The sequence below is a fragment of the Papaver somniferum genome, chromosome 7 (assembly GCF_003573695.1).
Source record: "Papaver somniferum cultivar HN1 chromosome 7, ASM357369v1, whole genome shotgun sequence".
Lineage (NCBI taxonomy): Eukaryota > Viridiplantae > Streptophyta > Magnoliopsida > Ranunculales > Papaveraceae > Papaver > Papaver somniferum.
Genome location: NC_039364.1, coordinates 164,988,099 through 165,006,517, shown reverse-complemented (window position 1 = coordinate 165,006,517; position 18,419 = coordinate 164,988,099). Strand labels below are relative to the sequence as shown.

General features: G+C 37.5%; 3 protein-coding genes across 3 annotated transcripts; 2 read left to right on the top strand and 1 right to left on the bottom strand.

Moving 5' to 3' along the window:
• Window positions 1-4,880: 4,880 nt before the first annotated feature.
• On the top strand, window positions 4,881-5,972 carry LOC113298979 (probable carboxylesterase 18). The gene has a single exon (XM_026547885.1). It carries the CDS (start codon window positions 4,917-4,919, stop codon window positions 5,940-5,942), a length of 1,026 nt encoding a protein of 341 aa, XP_026403670.1. The 5' UTR covers window positions 4,881-4,916; the 3' UTR covers window positions 5,943-5,972.
• A 105-nt stretch (window positions 5,973-6,077) lies between these two features.
• Window positions 6,078-8,538, top strand: LOC113298977 (3-ketoacyl-CoA synthase 15-like). The gene is made up of 3 exons (XM_026547883.1): window positions 6,078-6,870; window positions 7,041-7,625; window positions 7,764-8,538. The coding sequence occupies exons 1-3, from the start codon at window positions 6,457-6,459 to the stop codon at window positions 8,325-8,327; spliced, it is 1,563 nt and encodes a 520-aa protein (XP_026403668.1). The 5' UTR covers window positions 6,078-6,456; the 3' UTR covers window positions 8,328-8,538.
• A 511-nt stretch (window positions 8,539-9,049) lies between these two features.
• On the bottom strand, window positions 9,050-12,677 carry LOC113298978 (RNA-binding KH domain-containing protein PEPPER-like). Its single transcript, XM_026547884.1, has 6 exons — window positions 12,278-12,677; window positions 11,423-11,672; window positions 10,450-10,598; window positions 10,101-10,358; window positions 9,590-9,784; window positions 9,050-9,474 (listed from the first exon to the last, which is right to left on the bottom strand). Exons 1-6 carry the CDS (start codon window positions 12,548-12,550, stop codon window positions 9,289-9,291), a joined length of 1,311 nt encoding a protein of 436 aa, XP_026403669.1. The 5' UTR covers window positions 12,551-12,677; the 3' UTR covers window positions 9,050-9,288.
• Window positions 12,678-18,419: the final 5,742 nt, after the last annotated feature.

Here is an 18,419-nt window from a genome sequence, read left to right as displayed (position 1 = left end):
AAGGGGTTGAGGTAGACCCCGCAAGATTCAGGCCATAGTGGAAATGCCATCTCCGAAGAATTTAAAGAAGTGCAAAAGCTCAATGGATCCTTAGCAGCCTTGGGCAGATTTATTGCCCGATCCTCGGACAAATGCAAACATTTTTTCAATATTCTCAAAAAAGGGAGTAAGTTTGAATGGACCGCAGAATGAAGAAGCCTTCCAAAAATCAAGGAATACCTGGCTTCAATTCCATCCTACAAAACCTGATCCCGATGAGGTTTTGGCATGTACATAGCAGCGACAGAAGACGCAGTTAGCGCAGTGTTGGTCAAAACCAATACGAAGATAGAACAACCTATCTATTATGTCAGCAAGACCCTCAATTCTGCGGAAAGGAATTACACGAAGATCGAACAACTCATCCTGGCATTAGTATGGGCTACTCAAAAGCTGAGAACCTATTTCCTAACTCATTCATCCGCGTCCCATGCAAAGCACCATTGGAAGCAGTCCTCAAAAGCGCGGGAAAAGAAGAATAGCCAAGTGGAACACCCACCTGGACCAATTCAACATCATCATGAAATTCAACACTCCCAAAACCCAAGTATTGGCGGATTTCTTAGCAGACCTCCCCCTGGACAACGATGAAGAGATTAGGGGCATACCAGAAGCTGACGAGGAAAAAAGGATCCAGTTGATGTCCTCGAACCCGCGAGCAAAGACGATGGGAAGTCTTCGTTGATGGTTCCAAAAATAAGGAAGGGGCGGAATAGGCATTGTCATCACCACCCAACTGGAGAAAGGATCGTACATGCACTCAGGTTGAATTCAAAGAGCATACTAACAACATCGTCGAATACGAGGCAGTCGTACATGCCCTCCGCTTGATAATAGAGATGGGGGTAACTGATGTAAGACTGACAAGTGACTCAGCTTGTCATACGGATAGGGTCGAATACAATGTTATACGACGAACCCTCTCAGCTTACATGGCCTTGGTCCAAACATTGGCATCACAAATTCCGAACATCAAGTTCAGGCACTTATGCAGAGAGATCTCAGGCACGCGGATGCCCTAGCATATATATCATCCATGCTGAAGGACAAGAATATCGAAGCTATCAAAATAACAAGGTATACGAGCCTTCATTGCATCACAATTCCTTTGCTACAATCAAGATACAGTGGAAGAAAATATCGAAGATCAGGTGGGAGAAGACATCCATAACGATTTCGACGAAGAAGAAACCCTGTCGAGAGCAAATCAAGATGAAGATTTCAGCAACGAAGATGATTGGAGAATGGTGATTCATGCGTTTCTCAAGGATGGGACCTTGCCCGCGGATCATAAACAAGCCAGGAAAATACTCTCCAAAGTAGGAAGATATGATCTTCGGGATGGGATCCTGTACAAGAAATCTTTCCTAGGACCGTTACTACGTTGCTTATCTAGGAAAGAGGGGCATCGAATTCTGAACGACATTCATTACGGTGACGCAGGGAATCATAGCGGCATGAGATCACTAGCCGACAAAGTGAAAATGCAAGGATATTACTGGCCCACAATGATACAAGATGCTGCAAGAATGTCCCGACGATGTGAAGAATGTCAGCGTTTCTCCAAAAAGATACACGCGCCAGCAACAACGCTAAATTATGTGGATAGTCCGTGTCCATTCGCAAAATGGGGCATAGATATCCTTGGGCCTTTCATTGAAGGGTCAGGGAAAAGACGATTCTTGATAGTAGCCACGGACTACTTCAGTAAATTGGTATAAGCTAAAGCCTTATCCAGGATCAGAGACATGGATGTGTTTACTTTCATATTCCAAAACATCATTTGCAGGTTCGGCATACCAGCAGAATTCGTGTCCGATAATGGTAAGCAATTACAAGGAAAAAATATAGACATGCTCTTCGACACTTTCAAAATAAGGAAGAACAAATCCACGCCCATATACCCTCAGAGCAACGGACAAGCGGAAGCTACTAATAAGACCCCCGACCTTATCCTCAAAAAGAAATTAGACGAACATAAGGGGGGGTGGTGTGAGCAGCTACAGAATGTATTATGGGCGTACATGACAACACGAAGATCTGCCACCGGGGAATCCCCATTTCTCCTCACTTATGGAGCTGAAGCAGTCATCCCAACGGAGATCCTCATGCCAACCACAAAGACCGAAGCATGGGAGAAAAATCTCACAACAGACATGATGTTAGAGAGACTGGACGACCTGGAAGAAAGGAGGGAAGCAACATTGCAAAAGATGGAAAATTATCAACGAAGATTAGCGAGAGAATACAACAAAAAGGTTAAGCTTCGAAATTTTGTAGAAGGGCAGTGTGTGCTAAGAACAATCCTGCAGTATCAACGAGAGAAAAAATGGGGAAAGTTAGCACCTACATGGGGAGGACCTTTTATAATACATGACATTGCGGGAAACGGTTCCTACTATCTCCGCAATCTGAAAGGCGAGGTCCTCCGACACCCTTGGAATGCTAAATGGCTCAAGCCATACTACCCATAGGAGCAGCGCAGCTTTGCATCTGCATGGAGAATACCATAAGAAGAAGGCAGCGTAACCGCTCTACATGTTTCTATCTCTGGACGAGGAGTAGCAGGCCTCAATCTATCAATCAAACAAACTTTTTGCAAAATCTTCGAGCAAACGAAATGGTCAAAAGTCCCGCTGGGTGAACGCATGTACATTACATAATAAATTATCAATATTGGGGGAAGTAGTTAATCTACAATCTCCCAGAGCTCCCCTATCAGTGTCTATGAGTGTAAGACCATGGGGAAGGCACCCAACAGAAAGAGATACCCAACCAATTTTAAGGCAGCGGGTCGACGGAATGGGTGCATGTAAATATTTCAAATAAGCATCCCATATCCTAGAACGCTGCCTCGGCCCCCACCGTTTGGGAATCCTCTGGCCCAGGATTCGCCAGCGGGGTGACAGGTTTCAAGACGATCACGAAGGTACCTACCTTCGGTGTCGCACCCAAACACTCGAACCTTTTTACAAAGCAAGCTATTTCCAATTTAACGCCTCACAATACTTAAAATAAAAATAAATTGATAACGCAGGTATGCCAAAAGGATGATCCATTCCATAAAAAGCTACTCTTGATGTTGTTGTTTCTATTACTACTTGAAGAATGTATCACACTTTTGCTCATGTTTATGTATGTAACTGATTTCTTTTGGATGATTTGGGTTTCATCACTGGTTTTTATACAGGTTGAAAGGGAATATGACCGTTAAAAAAGGGGGTCAAATATGGGTCGTAGTTTGTTTCCTACAAGATCATGACACGTGTCAGCGGGTCGTTACTAAAATTTGCACGTGCAGAGAACGTGCTGTCAGTCATGAGTCGAGTTCATACCGAGTCATTGTTCCAACTCGGTCTGATCCAACTGATTCAAGGGCTAGAATGTCTTTTGACATACCCGATTCAGTGCCACATGTCATGTAACGGCCGTTAACCGTTTTTTCGGGAAAAAAACGGGACGAAAAAGGTCAATTGATGGGCATTAAATAAATTATGAAAAAAACGTGGGTATTTCTTTTAGAAACGAATTATAGGGGCTCAAAGAATTTGGTTTTGAGAGCTCTTATGGATTCAACTATCCTAAATGTGGATGTGGGGAGACCTGTTTTGTTATCGAAAATACAAAAATATCCTTTGAAAACCTAAATAATTACCAAACCTAAATCTAATTAAATCAAAATCAAAACCTTAACTAAACCTGATTGGAAAAAAGAAAAAAAAAACTAAACCTAAACTCACCCGTCTCTTCTTTTTCTTCCTCTCTTCTTCTCCGCCATCGCCATTTTTTTTTACTTCAACAACGATTAATCATCGATTCTCAACCAGTAATAAATTTAATTGGGTAAGAATCGAAAATCCAATTCATTTTTAATGCTTTTGATCCGATGAATAGGTAAGATTTGATCAAATTAGAGATTGGAAATTTAGTTTCATAACTGGATACGGTTGGGAAATCAATTAGGATTGATTTACGGTGGGAAAATATTGATTTTCTCACCGTATAAATTTTCTACGGTTGGGAAAATATGAACTCCCAACCGTAAAAGCTTTACTAACTTTTGTATACGGTGGGAAAACCCAACCGTAAGTTGTCCTGATTCTGTATACGGTTGGGAAGATATGAACTTCCAACTGTAAGTGCTTAACTAACTTTTGTATATGGTTGGAAAACCCAACCGTAAGTTACCCTGGTTTTGTATATGGTTGGAAAACCTAACCGTTACTTCAGTTTAAAAAAAAAAATCCCGTGATTTTGATTTTAAAGTATAAACTATAAATCAAATGATTAGTCTAATCGTATCACTAATCTTACTTAATTTAGTTAATCTAATCATTAACATTAATTAATTATTGGGATAAGAGGTTTTGGATTAACTATTGCATGATTCGTTTTTTTTTTCATTTTGTAAGCCCTCAAAACCAGAAACTTGGAGCCCACGTGAACTTTTTTAATTTCCCAAGGCAGTTAGGGGTTTCTTTTTTAAATGCATTTCCCCAGGGTGAACTTTTTTTAAAATTTCCCAAGGCAGTAGCCAAATCATCCCAGCAATCAAGTAATTCCATTGTTCTCGATTTTTTTACAAGAAAATGATGATCCAATGCGTATTAGCAAAGATGCCTAAGGTATTACTTTATCCAAAGTGGTGGGGGCTTTGGCCAAAGCCTCAGAGTTCTCCCTGTATCACGTTGGAATCAATTGTCCTTTAATAGACAAGAAAGCCTCTTAACAAGATGCCTTGGAGTTGGAATGTTTGATGAGCTCTTCACTTGACACGAAAGGAAAGAATTGGCAAATAGACTCTACGATCTATTATGCTCTATAAAGAAAAACACATTTGCAGCCAAGATTATAGTCGGAAAAAATTAAGCACAAATATGTCTAATGCAAAACCGAACCCGCCACTTCCATGGAAGACGAAGCTTTCTCTATCACTTGCCGCAATACTTGCAGATGTAACACGTCGAAAAAATGGCACCATTAATCGCCGTCTACTGAATTTCACAGACATCACAACAAAAATCCCAAAAAAGCCAGTTCGTGGTCTCAAAATCATAGACATTACAGTTGATCCAACTCGTAAACTCTGGTTTCGTCTCTACACACCATCAACAGATACCACAAACGTACATTCCGCTGTTACTCTTCCTGTTTTCATCTTCATTCATGGTGGAGGATTTGCTTATTTCTCCGCTGCTTCAAAAGCATACGATGATTTATGTCGCCGTTTCGCACATGAATTATCCGTTATTGTCGTCTCTGTTAACTACCGTAACTCGCCTGAATACAAGTATCCGTGTCAATATGACGATGCATTCGATGTTTTGGAATTCATTGAAGGGAAACATTGCAAAGAATTTCCAAGTCATGCAGACTTATCACGCTGTTTTCTGGTAGGAGATAGTGCTGGTGGCAATATAGCCCATCATGTTGCGGTTAGAGCAGCAAAAACAGACAGCCTTCGTGAAATGAAAGTAATTGGGTTAGTACTAATTCAACCATATTTTGGTGGCGAAGAGAGAACTGAATCTGAAATTAGACTGAAAAAGGCTCCATTGGTTTCTATTGCTCGTACTGACTGGCTCTGGAAAGCATTTTTACCACAAGGGTCTGACAGAAACCATGCAGCTGTTAATGTGTTTGGTTCGGATAAGTCGGTCGAAGAAATTACCAGATTGGACCAGTTCCCGGATACTTTAGTGATCATCGGTGGATTTGATCCGCTACAAGATTGGCAGACAAGATATTACCAAGGGTTGAAGAAATGTGGTAAAAAGGCATATTTGGTTGAATATCCAAATGCTGTACATTCTTTTTATTGTTTTCCAGAATTATCTGATTGTTCTTTGTTGTTTAATCAACTTAAGGATTTCATTCAAAAGAAATCCCAACAAAAGAATTAGTACTATTAAAGAAATAAATAAATAAGCCAATATGTCTTTCATTTTCTCTTACTTGATTTGAAGGATGACAGTAGGTGAGTCATATCCAACAAACTAAACACAACCAGGTCAGGGGTTGTTCGGATACCACATAAAATTAGCTTTTTTGGCAAGGGATCTTGCTGAATTGAACACAAAAAGGAAATGAATTTCAGAATAAGTTCCAGAAATTAAAAGCTAGTCAGAAAAACTAACTAGATATTACCTAGTAGACCTTTTCCTTTGAATCTTATATTAACATAAAAGCACATGCAATTTTCAATGCTACCAAAAGCCTGCTGCCTCCACGGCCCTCATGCATATAGAGCCTCTTTTCAGTTATACTTACTGCATAGTATTCAAGTTTCTCATCCCTACCATGTCCTACGTCACTGCCCTATTAAACCTGCTAATGAAGAAGATTTCCAATCAGTTTCTCTTCAAGTATTTCTTCTTTACATAACAAACAGATACTGACAGTACTGCATTTTTAGCCATGGCAAGTACCACTAAACAGCAAACCCAGCGGGAGATATTCTCACCTGAGATCGTGAAACAGGGCGTGGAAGGCTCGGGTCCTTACGCTGGGTCTTTAAGTTTTTCAGTCAAGGTTCGCCAAGGAATACCAGATTTTCTCAGTTCTGTTAACTTAAAGTATGTTAAGCTTGGGTATACTTATTGTATCACTCATGGTCTCTATTTTCTTACGGTTCCAGTACTTATATTCATCTCTGCAGTAGTGCTAAGGAACTTGACAGGGAAAGAATACTGGTCTAGAGATAATATTGTTACAAACACTGCATCTACCATTAGTTTACTGGCTGTAATTTTGTATGCTTACGTTCGTTTGATCCCTCGTTCTACTTACCTTGTTGACTACGCCTGTTATCTCCCTCCTATTGAGCTCAAGGTATCTACAATTATCACCTTTCAATTCTTTATTTACTAGTGTTTTCATTCCTAATAATAAAGACTTCTAGTGAAATATAAAAATATCGTAGAAAGGGGGAACTAGAATTTTCAAAACATGCAGTGAAATTGGACACTAAAAGTTACAACCTATTTACCTCTGGATATCAGATTTCAAAGGAAGAATTCATCAAGCTAGCAAGAAGATCAGGAAACTTTGACGATGATGGAATCCAATTTCAAGACAGGGTTCTCAAGCATTCAGGGATTGGTGATGAAAGCTACTTACCAAGATCAGTTTTCGAACCTGGGAAGACTCTAACCCTCAACGACGGCAGAGAAGAAGCAGCAGAGGTTATATTCGGTGTCATCGAAAATTTAATATTTAACACTGGAATGCGAGTTAAAGACATAAAGATTCTGATACTTAACTGTGGGAGTCTGAATACGACACCATCACTATCTGCAATGGTGATCAACCATTACAAGTTAGGCCATGATATTGTTAGTTTTAATCTCGGTGGAATGGGTTGTGCAGCAGGTGTCATCGCTGTTGACTTGGCGAAAGACTTGCTTAATGCACACCCTGGTTCTTATGCACTTGTTGTGAGTACTGAGATAGTGAGCTCCGCTTGGTATAACGGAAAAGACACGGAAATGCTTCTTCCCAACTGTTTCTTTCGAATGGGTGCCGCAGCTTTGTTACTCACAAATCATCACTTCGGTAATTGGCGTGCCAAATACCAGCTCAAGCAGGTAATAATTTTTTTTTTCTTTTCATGAAGTCCGCAGTTCTACTTTCGACCTTGTTAAATTTTAGGTGATGCAAATAATTAGTGTCATCCTCTAAAAATCAATGATCTGTGGATACCGATAACCCCATGTATATGGCAGCTTGTCCGTACCCACAAAGGGACAGATGACAAAAGCTTCAAGTGTATACACACTAAGGATGACAGTGAAAAGAAGCAAGGTCTCGTGGTTAACAGCAAACACTTGCTTGAAGTAGGTGGGGAAGCACTTAAGGCCAATATTACAACCCTAGGACCGCTTGTGCTTCCCTTCTCAGAACAACTCCGATTCATTATGACCCTACTAAATAAGAAAACAAAGCTCTACATTCCAAACTTTAAGCTCGCATTTGAGCATGTCTGTGTACTGGCTACGAGTAAGAAAGTCCTACACGAGGTACAAAAGAATTTAGAGCTGACAGAGGAGTACATGGAGGCATCTAAGAAAACCCTGGAGAGGTTTGGAAACACATCCAGTAGCAGTATCTGGTACGAATTAGCATACTTGGAGGCAAAGTCGAGGATCAAGAGAGGGGATCGAATTTGTCAGATTGCATTTGGATCTGGGTTCAAGTGTAACAGTATCGTGTGGAAGGCACTTAAGACTAATACTACTGCAGCTGGAAATAGACGAAGAAAAAACCCATGGATTGTGGAAGATGAATGATGCGGCTCTACCTACTGAACAACAACCATCACATCTAGAAAAGACGAAGAGGTTTATTAGCACGTGAAAAATACAGGTAATATCAAACACTAAGACATATGCCACTACTAAGATAGTACTAGGACTTTCATCCTTTTCTATCAAGTTGGATTAAGCTTGTACTATGTAATGTTAAAATGTGAGTTCAGTTCAATAATGTTTCGTGAATTTATGACTCTTTAGTGGGAAGTGACCTCTTTCTTATTTGTTTTCTAGCATTAATCACTATTTGTGCACTGTGGAATGGGCTCTAGACAAAAGCTATAAGTGACATTAAACCCAGAAAGCAGACAGAGCACACCTCTCTACTCTGTTTGCCCGGTATAGTGAATAGCCAAATCATAAGTTGAAGACTTGTATCTGAATAAAATGAAGGGAAAAGACAAACTTACTTGGAAGTTGCAAATCATAGTCTTCATGACCAGAAGCAAATCCCCATTTCTTTACAGTCTACAATGAGCTTGTACAGGTAGCCTAAAATTTATACAGGTTAGCCACGAAGATTGACCGTATCACTCAAACTCCCAAATATAAAGTAGCAAAAAGAAATATCCTAAAACGGAGACAGAGGAGTTCAGGCATGCATTGTCCTAGAAAACTAACTACTGGTGCATCTTGTGTAGCATCATCAGAACATTGTAATCATAAAACAGCAGACGAAGTCCATACCTTATGTGCAAACATTTAAGAAAAAAGTATTTGATTTTACTGATATATAAAAAATACACATTTAAATCCTAGGATGAAAAAGCCAATCACAATAGCACCACTTTTTTCTTTTAAATCGGCTTTTCGAACTAGAGGGAAAAACATATCTAAAACTTTACAAGGTTACATGGAAATGGCACTGTGTTTCTTGTGATGAAGAATCTAACTGAGAAAAAGGTAACAAACAAAGAAGAAGCAAAGACAACAGCCAGTTTTATAGCCTGAAGTTATTATACCCTCCTAAACCAGAAGACCCATAACCCCCAAGGGGTTGTGAAGGCAAGGATGATGGTTGATATGAGCTATTCCCTACCATCTGATGAGATCCATAAGACCTCAAACCAGTATCCATGTTGCCATAGCTGCTCACTGATGGTTCTTTATGCCCAGCAATAAATTCCTGAAAGAAAACAGATAAAGATGGAGACAGTTGAGAAAAGTGTCTATCTTCATGCCAATGTTGCAACATAAAGAAAGAAAAAAAAGACAAAAAAAAGACAAGAAGTTTCTCTTACATGAATAAGCTGTTGAGCTGTCTGCACCTGTATTGACGTACCCTTAATCTCAACAGTGATTTCATCAGGCAACCCCCTGCTCTCTTGCACAGTAAGGATTGCTCCACTAGTACGACGAATATACGCAATATTTGCACCTCCAATCCCAATTATGTCCTCAGCATAAGACAAGGGTATTTGCATTGTCTGAGTTACCTGGGAATTAAAAAAAGAAGTGCAGCTCAGGTAGAGGAAATGACTAGAAGCAACAAAGTATATAGAATAAAGGCAAGGTCCCCAATTGTCCAGAAAACTTAATTTAAACGAAAAATATGAATTATGATCTCCTTTTTGGGGAATCCCACATAATGTTTGCTACTTCACAGGTTCAATTATGTCCCTTTAAATTTTACTAGCATGTTATCAGAGCAAACTGCAAAAAGTTAGCTTAAACTGCCTCGTGTTAATTCAACACACGCCATAATTGACTCCGTAAAGATAAGCAATGACAATAATATGTATATGAACCAACCTGGGTTACTATAGTAGCAGCAGAACGAGTAATTCCTGGTGGACGTAGACCAACAAGTGCAGGATCTTGACCGTACAACGACAGGCTAGTATGCGACTCCAATTGGGGCTCGCGATCAATGTATAAATTTTCCCTCTTTAAGGAAAATGGATAATCATTGCCAATTCCAATTCCAGGTTGAGAAGCTGGATGGAGCAAAGTCTGTGGTTTCTCAACCCACGTATCTGTTACACGATCTTGAGTGGTCGGTGCACTACCCTAAAAAAACAAACCACAAGAGAATTTATTGGCATAGAGCATATTTTAATGACAAAAAAAAAAAAAAAAAAATCTGTGTTGCACAACTCACTGTTTTTTCGAATAAAGGGATAACACTATGATCCACCAAGAACTTCCTCAAGTGTCCCACTATTGCTTCTAATGCCTTAAGAACCTTCAACGCTTCCCCTTGGATCTCTACAATTCTTTCGTCTGAGGTAGCATAATGAGGCACTTCTTCTACCAAAACATTAAGAAATCTTAATTACTAAGAGTATTTGAAAGCAAAAGTCCAAGTTCATTGGCAGAAGTAAAAGCATAAAGTTGATATTTAAGACAGTCTAGGGCCATAAAGTAGATATATAGCCAAAATTTATTCTAACGCCACAACATTGAAGAACAAACTAGATTCCAAGTCAAAGAAATGTTCTAGAAGATATCCTTTTAACAAAATCTTAGAGATTGATTTATGAAAAGAAGAATGAGATTCCATAATCATCAGCAAAAAACACTTCATAGACAACAATATTAATTAGGAAAAGGAGTCCTGCAAGAGCAAATTGAAAGTGAAGTGACTATTTCTTAATTCTTAGAAATGAAGTCCCTCTTACACTCAGTGCTGATCCCAAAGATTGATTCACATAGTAAAAAAGGGAATAACTATATTTGCTATATGGAGCTTCTAACTTTATGCTGTTTAGATAGAAAAATGTCAAAAGGGAATAATTCTCTAGCCAGGATATGCCACTCTATTAGAAAGCCAAGAAGAAACCACAATACCCAATTCCTTTATTGAGCCAATTATCCAGGAGTGCATACCAACACGTGATTGATATAAAAATATGACCCACTAGGCCACGAAGACTAGAATGTACTCAATATTCTACAAGTGACCTAAAATATTCAACACACGTACAAACCAGCTTATAATTTAGAAGACTAAGTACTCGGACATGCACATCATAGTTCTGACGCAAATTGTCTTATCAATATACAAATTAGTGATTAAAAAAAATAGCTTCAAATATTCAGCTAGGAACCAGAATAATGTCTGGAAAGCATACCTCCAGATAGAACTCTAACAGTGGCCGCAGAGCTCTCTTGAATTGATTTAATTAGGGAACCTTGTTTCCCAATTAAATTAATGGCCTGTGATGATGCCACCAACAATCTAAATGAGCAAGTGGCAACACCAGAAGATGAACCTTCACCATCAGTCTCAGATAGTCCAGTAATACGTCTGAATACTCTAATCACAGCATTCATAGCTGGGGATAGCGCTGCCTCTGGTTCTTCTTTACTGGAAATCAAAACCTGAATGAAAAAAATTGATAAACACAGGAAAATCGCAATCCTTTAGAAAAGACATGCAATTAGAAGGCCACTAATAATAACAGGATTAGAAACACGGCGATACATCAACACCACCACGATATTTCTTTGATGTGATCCTCAGAATTCTAGCTCATACCATAGGACAACTTAGTTTCTAAGGGTTTATGTATCAATAGAGATCCAACTGCACCACATATTTAATTACATCCCTTAAAAGAATCTGCCAAAGGGTTAGTCAAACTGTTAGAGAATACTATTCGTACCCAATTCCCAAACTAATGGTACTGCAGAAGCAAAATTTAGGTCAGGAATCTCGAATGGGGGCATGGGCAACTCTCTGAATGTATAGTGGCCAATGAAAAATAGTTAAAAAGGTTTTCTCCTTTTTGTATCTGTGAGTGACATTATTCATAAGGTAGAACGGCACACGCCCATTATAACCTAAATCTCCAGCCATCATAAATTAATGACTTATTACAACTTTATAGCATAAATCTCATCAGATAAGTATGAAAACCTAAAATCAATATCAAATTACAAAATAAAATCAAAATTAGGGCAAAAAAAGAAGAAAACAAACTCACAATGCGATCATTAGTACCAAGAGCACCTTCAAGAACACGAATGCGAGCCCTAGTATCTTCACACATCTTCTTAATCAGTTCACCTTTTTTACCAATAATACAACCTACTTTAGCGACAGGTATGATAACACGAAATACAGTATCCCCAGGCCATCCTGGCCATTTCTTTTCTGCTGAAATTGAAGCTGCGGCTACTGATGAAGTCTCCTGTATTGAAGATGATGGATCAGGTAGTGATGAAGTAGAACCATTCACGACGGCTTCTGTAGCCATTACTGTAGAGAGCGAACGAGAGAGGGATGGAGAAAAGCCCTGAATTTTGTTTTTCTTCAGGGAATGTCCGAAAGAGGAAGAGACTTTCACAAGAGAGAGAGAGGCAACAGAAAGAAGGGAAAAGAAAAAGACGACCACATTTTACTAAGGGCAGCTGCCCTCACACATTCACCATGTTTAATAGCCTATTTGGATTGCATATGAAATGTCGCAAAAAGTCAAAAAATCAGAAATCCATTTGGGTATCGAATTTTAGAACGACTTCTACAAGTCGAAAAGTAAACTTGTTGTGAAGCAAAATAGCTTCGCTTCTGATTTATGCTTCTGACTTCGCCTTCTGAAAAAGCAGAAACACTTCTGCATCTGATATCCAAACACATTATAATTGTTATTAAAAAATACCCAAACTTTCATTTTCCGCCGTCGTTGGGAGATACTTGAGACTGAAATTGGATTGATAAAGTTGATAATATGTTAAAACTATATAATAAACTTACTCTAGATTTCCTAGGGATTGATATCGATTTTCGGAAATTTTCAATCAAAAAATTTGTAATTAAGAGATTTTTGTGGAGTGAATGAGAATCTTCAAAAGTTTTCGAAAAAGCGTAGCTGGAGTTTGACCAAAGAATACAGAGAGAGAAAACGAGAAACTTGTAACTTTTTTTTTAAATCTCAATGTACAAAGGACGTTTTTTTTTTTTTTGCTGGTTTTTGACTGAGTTGGATCTTTAGACAAGATTTTCCATCCAAACTATCATGACAATCACTAAACATACATATGCTTCACAAGTTCACAACAACAATAACAAATGTTGAAATTACAACTGCAAACATGGTAAACAACAATTGGGATTACACTAGCTGTGAACACATAGGTTAAGAGTAACTTAGTAAATCATAATAAGAAAAATTGGAGAAAAAAAAGTGAAAAAACTTTAAGAATTGAATTTAGAATATTTTAAAACAATAAGTTCCACTATAAATCATGGATGTAGATGACAACTATGAAAAAAGATTAACATTGATTAGATTTCATCAAAGAATTAACTAAAATAAAGAAAACAAAATAAAATAGAAAATATGGGGTTGACTCAGATATGTCGGTCGATTCTCAGTAGTGTGAAAGTTTTACTTTTTCATGATACCCCAAGATTTGGTCAGCATCCCTTAGAATTGAACCTTCATCAGAGATGAACGAATCTAGCCAGTATGCTTCATCTGAATCTATGTTTGTTAATGTTTGTATTTCTTTTGTACTAAGGGATTTCATGTTTTTCATCCTGTAACCCTTCTTCCTATGACCAATCTTCATAGTTCAGTTGTCCAGGTTCATTGATATCAATAACATGATATTTGTTCGAATCAAACTCTGAATTTATTCAATCACCTGCTTCATCTTTAACATTTACATGACGTACAATATCTTCATTAATATTTATATGCCCTTCTTCCTATGACCAATCTTCATAGTTCAGTTGTCCAGGTTCATTGATATCAATAACATGATATTTGTTCGAATCAAACCCTGAATTTATTCCATCACCTGCTTCATCTTCAACATTTACATGTCGTACAAATCGGTATCTGCAGTTTCACATCTAATTAAATTTTTGAAGGTTCGATACATCATTATTTGAGTTCAAATGCACCTATGTTCAGGTTGACCCTTTAATGATAGTCAGATGAAAATAACATTGTGATAATTATGTTCAGTAACGGAGCCAAGGGGTTTTGGTTGCAAAGAGAACTATATAAAGTAAAAAAAAAAATATCAGTGAATTATAGTGGAAGGGCGAAAGAAATATGTAGACGTTTTTTATGCTAGAAGATTCCATATTAATTGTAAAATATTTTAATTAAATATTAATTTTATGATATTTTAATATAAGAGAGGATCCACTCACAGATTTATTCTCACAGTACTATCTAACAACTTCGAGCTATTTTTTTATAAATCTCAAACGACGATAGATTTGTAGATGATATTTTGCCAATGCATTTCTCTCACAAAGCTTTAAATCCTAATGTAGTTATAAAAAATCTAACAACCACGCCCCTTATGAATCTAACACATAAGATGGAGATCTACTAATAGGTAAGAGATAAAGTGCATCAAAATAAACGTTCGCAAGCATTTCTATCTCAAGCTTGTTTGTCAAGTTGATGTAGTACATCTTTATCTGTATCAACAATGGTTGTTGATCCCTTGCTTCTGTATCAACTATAATTGTTGATCCGTTGTGAACGTATCAACTATAACAGTTGATCCCATCCGTTTGTTTCAGTTTACTTGCCTTGCAAGTCTTTTGTTTCTTAGTTTGTTTAGATTTCCTTTTCTTTTCTGTTTAGTCGGTCTTGAGAACCTATTTAAACGCTTTGCCTTCTTGTTTTGAGACACATCTGTTATTATTAATATTATTATCAAATTTGATTATCAATCTTACTATCTTAGAATGTTGATCCTTGAATCATATTTTAATTAAGTTTCTGACGGAACTTAAACTATCTTCACAACCCTAGCAACTAGTTTGCTATCTCCTTATCTGTGCTACACTAGTTGGTATCGGATACTGAGTTTTTAGATTTTTATCTAAAGACGGATCCTTACAACCGCTTCCGCAATAACTTAAAACCCTAAATTGTCATCAACTTTTACTTCTCTTCATCTGTACTTTTCAATGGCAGATAAATCTATCATCATAGCTGATATTGAAAAACTTTTGAAACCAATTGAAACCAAACTTCAAACTTTTAAAACCAAACTTGAAACCAATGAAACAAACGTCAAAGCTCTTATAGATAGTTTTGAAAAGAAGCTTGGAAGATTGGACACTATTGAAAAGAGGTTAGCATTCCAAGGAGAGTTTATAGACAAAATATGGAAACATGTTGGTTTTGATGACAAAGAAATGCCTAAGTTAGTTGACGATACGGAAGAAGGAGAAAAGAAAAGTGCAGCAAAAGAAACTAAAACAAAAGATCAAGAAGATGATGAAACAACTAAAGTAAAGAAAAATTCTTTTGTTCAGAATACTTCTATTCATGAGAATGTCTCACCTCATCTTCAACGCAAAGAGCCATTAGAAGGTTTTATTAACAAGAAATCTATAATTGTGCATATCAACAGTGATGAAGATGACAAACAAGAGGAAATCGAAGCACAAAAGTGGATAGACGATAAAAGATTAAAGTTTAGTATGAATCCTTGGAACTCTACTAGAATATAAATTGAAGGCTGATATACCTAACTTTCACGGTGGATTACAAATTGAGGAATTACTAAATTGGTTTTATGAAGTAGAATCCTTTTTCAGCTTCATGGATGTCCCTGATTCTTCTAAAGTGAAACTGGTAGCTTATAAACTAAAGGGTGGAGTTGCAGCTTGGTGGGAAACACTCTGTGAAGATCGAAGTAAGTATCACAGACCTCCTATACGTACCTTGAATCGAATGAGAGGTTTATTAAGAGATAAGTTTTTGCCAAGAGATTATAAACAACAACTGTTTCTTAAACTTCAAAACTGTCGACAAGGAGCTAGATTGGTTGAAGAATATATATATATGAGTTCTACGGTTTAGTTGCTCGTAACCAATTGAATGAAACTGAAGAGTAATTGGTTGCACGTTTTATAGATGGTTTGAAAAACTTAAGAAGACACAATCAGTGTTTATAAATGGTTGACGCTATCCAACAAGCTATTATAGTAGAAAGGCGTGATCTCAGTACTTCTAGACAAGCATCTCCAAGACAGGTTCGTTATCAACATTATTATAAACCAGCAAAACCAATTATGGTAACCAAAGTGACAGGGGATCAACAATCGTTGTTGATCCACATGACATAAATTCTAGTCAAGCTTCTCAATAGCAACGAACTTCATCTTTTCTTTCAGACAATACTCCGGTAATGCATATTCCGTCTGCTAAACCACCTCAAGCTCCTCAACAACGAGATGTTGCTCTCACTACTAGAGGTAATAAATATCAACAACAATTTCCTCCTTTAATTAAACCTCCCAATCCTTATTCAAAGTTCCGAGGAGATAGATGTAACAAGTGCAACCAAACTGGTCATACTTCTAGTGATTGTCGCAAGTTCCATGCTTATATTAATGAAACTCAAGACGAAACACAGATAGAAGATGCACTGGGGGAGGATGAATTTACTTATCTACAAGAACATGAGACTTATGATGCAGATTTTCTGGGAGTAATTCGACCAGTATTAATCACTGAACCATGTCTTACACAGAGACATCATATTTTCAAGTCTTATTGTATTGTTGAAGAGAAGTTTTGCAACATGATCATTGACAGTAGAAGTACATAAAACTATGTTTCTGCAAAATTAGTTGAGAAACTTGGTTTACCTATTACTCTTCATCTAAAACCGTATTCAGTTGGTTGGATAAACAGCTCTTCCACTCAGCAAATCACTCATCAATGTTCAGTGAAGTTTTCTTTCCCTTGATATTCAGATTATCCTTTGTGTGATGTTATTAACATGAATGCAACAAGCTTATTGTTGGGAAGACCTTGGCAATATGACATTCGTGATGTTCATAACTGTTATGAGAATACTTATACCTTTGCTCATGAAGGATTTACTAAAGTTTTGTGGCATTTAAAATATTCTACATCACTCAAAGAACCAGAAGACAAGAAGACCACTGCGTTAGTTGCTGCCATTGTTCATTCTTTACAGCAAACTCATTCTCTAAGTTCTCATGAAGTTACTAAACCTATGGTAGAGATTCCAGACAAGATACAACCTTTTTTATCTTCTTTTGATGATTTATTTCCAGCTGAGTTACCCACTACTTTACCTCCACTGCGAGATTTACAACATCATATAGATTTTATAACTAGAGCATATATTCCTAATCAACCTCATTATAGGTTAAGTCATAAGGAACATGAAATATTACAAGGTCAAGCTGATGATTTCTTACAAAAGGGTTTGATTCGAATTAGCAAAAGTCCTTGTGCTAGTCCAGCCTTTTTAGTAGACAAGAAAGATGGTGAACGTCGTATGTGTATAGATTGCAGAGCTTTAAATAGAGTGACTATAGCATATAGGTTTCTTATACCAAGAATTTATGATATGATTGATATGATTTCTGGTGCTAAAGTATTTACAAAGCTTGATTTGCGTAGTTGAAAATGCAGGGGTCTAACAACCACACCCAACAATTCGTTTGGAAATATAAGAGGACTTACTCCAATACACTTTCTAGAGAATCAACTAGACAGTCAGACTCACTCTAGATTAAAGTATATCAAAGAGTTTAATATCTCTAACTCTTAATTCAATCCGCAATCAACAAATAGAAATTTGCGAGCTTGATTGAATATAAGAAGAATTACTTGAACGGTACCAAAAACCAATGTTCAAGCGTCAATCAATGTAAATCAACAAGCAAAGGTTGGATATTCTAATTGATTGATCTTAACGCACAACCTGTGATATTTCAATTATATAACAACATATAATGCGGAAACGAAATAACACAAACACCAGAAAATTTGTTAACAAGGAAACCGCAAATGCAGAAAAACCCCGGGACCTAGTCCAGATTGAACACCACACTGTATTAAGCCGTGATAGACGCATTTATGTGTCTAATTTGTTCTCAATGTTTCGTATTGTTAGTACTCGTTTTCGTCCTTATTACGGTGTTTTTATGTGTGTTTAGGTATTTTCGGAGAAATAAATGCTTACGGAAAAAGTTGCTCAAAAAGTGGTTTTTGGACCCCCGAAGAAAATTACTAAGGACACCCTCATTTTGGATAAGGGCACCCCCAGGCATCCCAGCTGTTAAAGGCACCCATGTTTTGGATCAGGGCACTTCATCCTATACATTTC